Below are 9203 nucleotides of genomic sequence, written 5' to 3'. Positions count from 1 at the left end.
CCTGCTGCATCACTGGTCCCTGCGGTGTGGAGAAGAGGGACCGAGGACGAGGCAGCACGGGGGTGGTGGCAGGTTGGCAGGGGCAGGTCGGCAGGGGCAGGGGCCAGTGGGGGCTGCAGCGAGGGGTGGTGCCCGTGCCACCCTCCCAGCAGGACAGGGACATACAAGGAGGGTGCTCTGCCTGTTGTGGTGCTCAGGGCAGCTCCCCAAGGAGCACAGCTTTGCCTGAGGGACCTCTTGGTCGTGGGCCTCGGCTCCAGCAAGAACAAGAGCTCGTGGGCCAGGCCAACATCCCCCTGGCACAGGCCCTGCGACAGCCTTCGGTGCCCCGTCCCCCACAGCCCTCCTGCTTTGGCAGCCTCCACAGTTCCTGCACCTTGCCCAGCCCTGGCCATTTCCCACGCAGGGGTCAGCACACAGCCGTCCCCAGGGCCTGCTGGGGTCTGGGCCAGGAGAGAGGCTGGCTAGGCCTGGCTCTTCCCCTCCATACAGGCACTGAGTCCAGCAGGAACGAGCTGGCCGCACAGCAAAACTCACCCATAAACCTGGGCTGTGCAGCCAGGGCTGCAAAAGGCCTCCACTCTCCTGCGCCCGGCATGTCTTGCTTCCCCTCCACGAGACCTGGCTCTGCCCCATAAACCCACCGGTGTGTGTCCTCACCCAGGGAGGGCATCAGTGCTGGCCTGCCTGGCCACTCCTGGAGCCTCCCCTGTGCTCCCCGCAGGGCCCCGAGCTGGCGGTGCTGCTCTGCAGAGCGAGCGGGTTGTGGTGCCCCAGGGCCATGGGGTGACTCTGCACTGGCCGTGGTGGTTGGGGTGAGAAGCAGACCCAGCTGGACGGGCATCATTGCACCTGACAACCCCCTACCAAGGGCTCTGTGACCATGGATGATGTTCTGAGCAATCACAGGACATTTCAAATGGCTCAGGCTGTGTTCAGGTGTATCCCTAGAAGCAGCCCAGGGTTGGTCATTGAAGGTGACATGAACCACTCTCCAAGGCTCCCTTCCCTCTGCCTGCAGGGTCCCCACTGTGGGCATCTGTCACCAGCCCTGTCACAGGGCAGACAGTCCCAGGCAGACACCGCTTGACCACTCAGCACCTCCAGGAGCACTGGGCACCCACAAGTGAGAGCTGAATGCAGCCCTCATTCCCTAACACAGCACCCCATGAGCTCATCGCCTTGGGCCCATGGAGAGCCCTGGAAAAGCAACAGTCCTTTTCAGGGTGAAAGTCCTGGAGTGAATTCTTGTCTCCAGCTTTGGAAGAAGAAACCAGCTTTCAAGCACAGCACTGAGGAAATCCCCTTTTATTAGAAACAGGCCAGCTCTGACACAGTGACAGACACATTCACAGAAGGCCTCTCAGGCAGACAGACAGACAGGGCTTGTGCCTCTGGAGAACTGGGATGGATTCAAACACTCCTGTACAAACTTGGTTATCACAGGGAGAGTGCCCAAAGCACAAGAGTTGCCTGAGATGAATTCAAGTCACTTACAAAGAGGGATTGGCAGCTTATAGCTGCTGAACTGATATCAGTTGAATCAGTTTTTTTCAGTGCCTCCTTGAGTTCCTTGTTCCTCATGCTGTAGATGAGGGGGTTCACTGCTGGAGGCACTACCATGTACAGAATGGACACCACCAGATCCAGAGCTGGGGAGGAGAAGGAGGGGGGCTTCAGGTAAGCAAAAAATGAGGTGCTGAGAAACAGGGAGACCACAGCCAAGTGCGGGAGGCACATGGAAAAGGCTTTGTGCTGGCCCTGCTCAGAGGGGATCCTCAGCACGACTGTGAAGATCTGCACGTAGGACACCACAATGAAAATGAAACACCCAAAGGCTAAACAGCCACTAATCACAGTAATCCCAACTTCCCTGAGGTAGGAGTCTGAGCAGGAGAGCTTGAGAAGCTGAGGAATCTCACAGAAGAACTGGTCCACTGTGCTGCCTTGGCAGAGTGGTATCGAAAATGTGTTAGCAGTCTGCAGGAGAGCATTGAGAAAACCACTGGCCCAGGCAGCTGCTGCCATTTTGACACAAGCTCTGCTGCCCATGATGGTCCCATAGTGCAGGGGTTTGCAGATGGCAACGTAGCGGTCATAGGCCATGACAGTGAGAAGAGAATACTCTCCTCCTAACGAGAAGACAAATAGGAAGACCTGGGCAGCACATCCCAAGTAGGAAATGGCCCTGGTGTCCCACAGGGAATTGGCCATGGATTTGGGGACAGTGACAGAGATGGAGCCAAGGTCGAGGAGGGAGAGGTTGAGGAGGAAGAAATACATGGGGGTGTGGAGGTGGTGGTCGCAGGCTATGGCTGTGATGATGAGGCCGTTGCCCAGGAGGGCAGCCAGGTAGATGCCCAGGAAGAGCGAGAAGTGCAAGAGCTGCAGCTCCCGTGTGTCTGCAAATGCCAGGAGGAGGAACTCATTGAAGGAGGTGTTGTTGGACATTTGCTCCCATTTGGCTCTGGGGGAAAAGACAGAGACAAGTTACAGCAGTCTTCTCTGAACCAAAACCATTCCATTTTTAATAAAAATCCCCACATTTTCTCTGTACCTTACATTCATTCAGCGCTCTGTCTGGAGCTCTGGTTCATGCTGACTGAACGTGACATGCAATGCAGGGCCCTCTGCCCATGGTCTCCAGAGGAGTCAGTTCTGCTCTGCTAGAGGATGGAAATGGAGGTGTCAGTCAGCCCCACATATTTGGTGGGATACCAGAAAATGATTGCCATGACATACAGAAAGGGGACTTGGTCCCGTGACACAGTGGGAATATTCTCTATTTACCAGAATCAGAGATGAATACAGTTCTCATGCCAGCTGCCTCTGAAAGAGAAGACCCTTGAGAAGGATTCATCTCTCCCAGCCTTTCCCTCATGAACAGAGGTGTCTGTGTCTGAATCAGTCACACCAGATCCCACTTGTGCATCACAAGGGGAAAACAGGGCTCGCTATGACTTTGTACAGAGTCCCGGGATGTGGTCTGTCAATGAGTCTCGCCCCTCACTCACCTGTGCTTGCACCTCTCTCAGCCAAAGGACAATCACACTCAGACGTTCCTCTCAGAAAGAAACTGGACTGAGCTGAGACTGGAGGATTTCAGGTTTTAAGGGAAGAGTTCCAATTTCTTCTCTCTCTGGCCAGACGTGCAGACAGTGATGAAGAGCATGGTAAGGTCAGCTCATTCCCCAGCCCCACAGGGTCCCTTTTCTGTAGTCTCACAGGTTTCAAGGAGGCTGGGGACAGCTCACTCCCATGCAGACCCTGCTGTTCCCCAACTTGCAGTGTTGGTGTCTGAACTGCAGCTGAAAGCCCCGCAACCCCAGAGAGCCCGAGAGAGGAAAGGGAGCAGCATGGACAGCTGGGGAAATGAGGAGCAACACCACGATCCTGCTGCCAAGGCAGGCAAGGAGACAGAGACAGACGGGTACGCGGGAAAGCCTTCACCTGCCCGGCTGGACATGCCCCCTTGCAAATGGCCGCATTTGTTGGGCAGGACAGCATGGGCCTGTGGCAGGAGAGAGGCTCCTCTCCTCTGCCAGAGGTCTGGCTGCAGAGGAGGCAGCTCATGCCCTGGACCCCATGACTGTCAGGGCAGAGGCTCTGCTGGGTGGGAGAGGAAACATGGGGAGCTTGCTCCGAGGAAGCTATCTGCAGTGGAGGGACACACCATGACTTGCCCAAATCCATTCTCCCAGGATGATTCTGTTAGCAGCTCCCTCTCATTCCCTGCCCAACTCTGCTGCCTGGAGCTGTCCCTGCTGGCAGCTTTTTCTCTGTCCTAACGTCTTTTCCCAGACCCTGTTCCACCCTCTGTGTACTCAGTTCTGCTCTACAGAAACCTCCCGGGACAGGGCACTGGCTGGGGGCATTGCTGTGCTCAAATGTCCTAAGGAGCACGTCACATAAACCCTGATAATGCCATAAAGGTGATGACGATGCTGTCTGTAGGCTGGGTGAAGATGAAGGGGCTTTTCACGGTTTTTCATAGACCTACTGATCTCTGAGAGTGAAGGTTTAGGGGTCCCAGTTCTTTGTCAAACTAGAAAACTCTTTCCTTCATTCTCCCTGCCAAAATGAGGGAACTGAAAACATGCACCCTGAAAGGGAAGCTGCTTCCCTTTCAAGGAGCCCTTGCCCAGAGCCCCCTCTTGAAAAGTCCCCTCAGGAATGTGCTTAGAGTGAGCTAGAGCTGTGAGCAACCAGGACCCATGCAGCATGCTCTCAGCAGGAGCAGGAACCTGTCCTGCCAGGGGTTGCTCCTTCCACACAGAGGTTCTCCCCGCAGTGCCATGGGGAGCTCTCTGGGAAGGCTGAGAGCTGACCCTCGCAGGCAGCAGAGTCACTGCCTTGGCCACACAGCAAGCTGGGGCACAGGCACACTGCTCTGAATTACAGCCCAGGGCAGACCTGGGTGCACACCCAGGCTTCACACCCCTGCAGCCACCCCTGGAAGAAGGTAGCAGGATCCCCTGTCCCTGTGACAGTGCAGCAGGGAATTCCTGCTCTGCAGCACCCCCCCTCCTCCTATGCACTGGAGGAACTGGGAGAGCAATTCAGGGGATGGGCTGGTTTTAGAAGACCCCTCCAGGAACCTCAATAATATTGTTCTACACTCAGAGACTTACCGTGTCAAGGGCTGTGAAGATTTCTCCCACAAGCAGCTCTCCTCTGTCCTCCCACTCCACACTGCCTTGCACTTCTCTCTGCCTTCTCTCAGCTCATGTCAGCAGCAGCAGGCAGTGCCCGCAGCCCTGCTGCTCTGTGCAGAGGAGCTGCTCCTGCACACAGCTGTGTCTGGGCAGTGCTGCCAGGTTGCCATGAGCTCCCTCCATCCCAGAAGCCTGGCCCTCTCTGTCCCTTGTGCTCCCTCCTCCTGGGAAATGTTCACTCAGGTAGACTAAAATAATCACCTATTGTCCTTCTGTAAAGAGTGGAGAGAAACTGATTCCAGCATTGCAACTTATTTCATCAGAGGCTGAGTATCTATGACAGGTGGAAATGTCCAACTCTGGAAGCCCCTATTCCCATCTCATAATTAGGCAGGACACCTCGATAGGGACAAGGAGGGAGCTTGTGGACACATGGTTCAGGTTTTCATTCATATGAATCAATCTGGGCATTCAGGCTTGTTTCGAAGCCCCTGGGCTGCAGTGGGATTCAGATCCCTCCCATGAACTCCACAAACACACAGGTGCTGAGATTCTCCTTCCCAAGTCGAAGTGTGCACAACAGAAGGGTCTGCACGTGAGCTCCTTGTCTACACTCCCATTGCAATCACAAGAGGGGGAGGCTGGGAGTCATTTAGCTGGTGACACCTGGTGACATTTGAAATGACAGAGGTGGTCCGAGGCATGTGCAGTGTCTGCTTGCTGTGATAGAACAACTGGGAGACCCTCATCCTTCCGGAGCACCAGGTGGGGGCCAGGTGGGGAATTTCCTTGGCCATCTGAAATGACCCCAGATGCCTACTACAACTAGAACCCCACTCACTAGGAAGCTGAGACACAAGCAGATTCCAATGTTACAAGCAGGTAATGTAATTCTGTGCAGACGCTTAATTTAATGACATAGCAATAGGCCAGTAGGGCCATGTCGGATGCCCAAGGACTCCAGCAAACCACACATCTCTAGCACATACAGCATGGCACATTCAGGAAAACCATGTCCCTTTGGAGTTGCTGCTGGGCAAGTGCCCCAGGGCATCTTGGGTTTCTTATCTGTCCCCAGACAAATGAATCTCCAATACTGTCTTCGGGCACAGTCTCTACTGTCTGCATCCAAGTGTATTTCGTAAATGGGAGAGGCCCATCACACCAAGGTCTCCACTCTAGCCTCTGCACTCTCAAACCCTTCTAGCTGTCCTCCCCTGAACCTCTTCTCACTCTGCCAGATGATATGAGCAGGGACTGGGCTAATGATGACCTCAGGGTCACTGGATCAAAGGATGTCCAGGCTGAGGGACTTCTTCAGTGGCACCTTGTCCTTCCTGGAGATTAGTTGAAGAAGTCTGTCACAGGTCCAATGGTGCTGCAGAGTCAGCTCAGGCAGCCAACCCCTCTCCTGGCATTCCTGCACAGCCCAGCTCTGTTTATCGCCCTGGCCTTGGGCCCTGCAGGGTTTGCTCTCTTAGTGGGAACCGCCTTTCACCATTACATTGCCACCTGCTATCCATGCCAGCAGGTCACCACTTCTAATCAAAGCCTTTTCATAAGTAAGGTCCTCAGTAACATGTTTTCCTGCAATAGATCTTCCATGGGCACCACAGCTGAGGTGCTGAAGAAAACATATATGCAAAGACATGCAGCCTGGGATGCAGCCAGGAGCAAATGGAGATGCACAAGCTGTCACAGGAGTGCCACATGGTTGGAATAGCTGAGATGTGGTGGGATCACTTGCATGACTGGAGTTCTTCAATGGCAGGGTGCAAGTTCTTCACGAGAGACCACCAGGGAAGATCAGGAGGTGTAGCTTGGATGTATGGAGCTCTTGCATGGGACGGACCAAGGGAGGCAGCTCTGAAGGGCTGAGGAGCTCAGGAAAGCTGGCAGGTCATCAAGCACCCATCAGGCACAAGAATGCTCCATACAAACAGTTTGTAAAATTAGTAGACATCCCTGGACCCCAACATGGCTAAATAGGGAGCTCCCACGGGAGCTCCAGGGCAATAAGGCAGCCTATGGAAAAGGGAAGAAGGCAGAGCTGCAAAAGGGGGAGTTTAGAAATATTGTGCAGCAAAGTAGGCATGGTGTTAAGGAAGCCAAAGTTCCCCTGAGGCAGGGACACTTGCAGGGGATGTGAAGGACAGGAAGAAGAGCTGCTACTGCTTCAGTGACAGTAGGAGAATAAACAAGGAGATGTGGGCTCACTGCTGAATGGGGCAGGGATTCTAGTAAAGGTATATGTAGATAGGTCTGGGAAAGTCAAGTCCTTCCTGGCCTCTGTCTTAACCAACAACATCTCCTGAGCTGTTGGGCCTTGAGTCAGGAGTCCTGAGGAGAAAACCAACCCACAGTGCCTAAGTTTCTAGAAATCAACCCCTACAAGTCTATGGAATTGGATGGCTGGCATCCATGGACATGGAGAGAGCTGGCTGCTATGACAGCAAGGCTCCTCTCTGTCATCTTGGAAAGGTTGTGGAGATCAGGGGAGGTCCCAATGAGCAGGAAAAGCAGCTGTCACAGGAGACTTGCAGGAGACCGGAGCCCCTGGGAGCTGCAGATGGAGGCTGGGCCAAGGGCACCAGGGTACCTAAAATCCATGACCCTGTGACTGCATCCCAGCCCAGTTCCAAAATCACTTTCCTTTTCAGACAAAAAGATAATGCATAATCACCCCAGAAGACAAGTATACTGAAACAGAACAAATCAAGAAAGACAATAAGAACAAAGAAATGAAAAGCTGGACAGTATAACCATGCATTTCTTTGCTTTAAATCTCTTTTTTTCAGTTTCTTTCTTGTTTCATTTTTAATGTCATTTTCTAAACAGTTCTGCTATAATCAGGCCTGCACTGTTAAACAAGATATTTTTGTGTCTCACACAGAGCCCAGTGCTCAGAAAACCACCCACTGCCCACAGCCGTCCATGCCACTCCTCACGCTTTGCACAGAGCACGTCGCACTCTGAGGTGTCGGGCTCTCTTGACTGATGAGGAAAGCAGGGGGACCGGTTTCATCTATTTTTGGATGGCCAAATTTGCCCAAATCTCAACAGAGCTGTGTTACCGTGACCTTTTGAAAGGAGTCCCTAAAACATCTAGCCACACTCCCTTGACATTCCCTGCACGGTCAAGGAAGTGCTACTTCATTTTAGGGGACCACAGGGAGGAGGCTGATCTCACCCCCTGCCAGACCCTATCAGTGCAGATGTCTCTGTCTAAACCAGTTGTCTGCACTTCCCTTTCCAGTCAATGGAGGGAAATAGGTTTCTCAGCTGAGGTGTTTTGAGATACATTTCCTAATGACAAGCTAAGGTCCCGTAGGAGCCACCTCCAAAATCTCCAGCACCACATTGGAACAAAGCTATCCCAGGGCATCTTAGGCAGCAGCAGCCTCTCTGTGTGGTCGAATCAATAAAGCCCTGAAAGGACATAAGCTGAAATCTTCTCAAAAAATAACTCAATGTGATAACTGACAAAAAAAAATCCTCTTCAAAACTTCACACATTTTTTAACATTGCCAAATATTTTTTCTTTCTTATTAATCGGCAGCACCATGTTCATGCACATGATGTTTGTTTTGGTCTCACACAGAGCCTGGTACTCAGAAAACCACCCCCTGCCCACGGCTGTCCATGCCACTCCTCACTCTTTGCACAGAGCATGTCGCACTCGGAGGCATCCGGCTCTCTCAACTGATGAGGAAAGCAGGGGGACCCGCTTGGTCTATTTTTGCATGGCCAAATTTGCACAAATCTCAGCATACCAGTCTTAAAGTGATGTTTGAAAGGAGTCCCTAAAACATCTAGCCACACGCCCTTGACATTCCCTGCAGGAAGTCAGTGAAGTGCTACTTCATCTTAGGGGACAACAGGGAGGCGGCTGATCTCACCCCATGCCAGACCCCGTCAGTGCAGATGTCTCTGTCTAAGCCAGCTGTTCTGTCTAAGCCAGCTGTCGGGACTTCCCTTTCTAGTCAATGGAGGGAAATAGGTTTCTCAACTGAGGTGTTTGGAGATACTTTTCCTAATGACAAGCTAAGGTCCCGTAGGAGCCGCCTCCAAAATCTCCAGCCCCACGTGGGAACACAACAGCTATCCCAGGGCATCTCAGGCAGCAACAGCCTCTCTGTGTGGTCAGATGAATCAAGCCCCAAAAGGAGATTCCGGTCATAAGCTGAAATCATCTCAAAAAATAACTCAATGTGATCATTGACAAAAAAAATCCTCTTTTCAAAACTTCACACATTTTTACTATTTCTATATATTTTTTTTCTTTCTTATTAATGGGCAGCATCATGTTCATGCACTCCAGTAACCATGGCTATGAAGCATGGCAGGGATGAGGGTCCCAGATAAAGCTCTCAGGATGATGTGTGTTCAGGGCATATTTGCTCTTTTCTGGTGTATCATCTAAGCACTGCACACTGAGAAACCTTGCTGAGGACTTTCAAGAACAAAAAGGCTGCTTTGGTGCCTCAAGGAAGAAGGCTGTGTCCTCTCCCCATAAGGTCCTACATCCTGCTTCTACAAAAAGCACAA

General features: G+C 52.5%; 1 protein-coding gene across 1 annotated transcript; it reads right to left on the bottom strand.

The window, feature by feature from the left end:
* Positions 1 to 1440: 1440 nt before the first annotated feature.
* Positions 1441 to 2433, bottom strand: LOC135326404 (olfactory receptor 14A16-like; the record flags this gene model as incomplete). The annotated part of the gene is made up of 1 exon (XM_064504290.1): positions 1441 to 2433. A coding segment is annotated over one exon (993 nt), but the record flags the coding sequence as incomplete, so codon positions are not given.
* Between the last annotated feature and the right edge of the window lie 6770 nt (positions 2434 to 9203).

Source organism: Dromaius novaehollandiae, unplaced genomic scaffold, assembly GCF_036370855.1.
Source record: "Dromaius novaehollandiae isolate bDroNov1 unplaced genomic scaffold, bDroNov1.hap1 HAP1_SCAFFOLD_27, whole genome shotgun sequence".
NCBI lineage: Eukaryota > Metazoa > Chordata > Aves > Casuariiformes > Dromaiidae > Dromaius > Dromaius novaehollandiae.
This window is presented reverse-complemented; position numbering and strand designations above follow the sequence as displayed.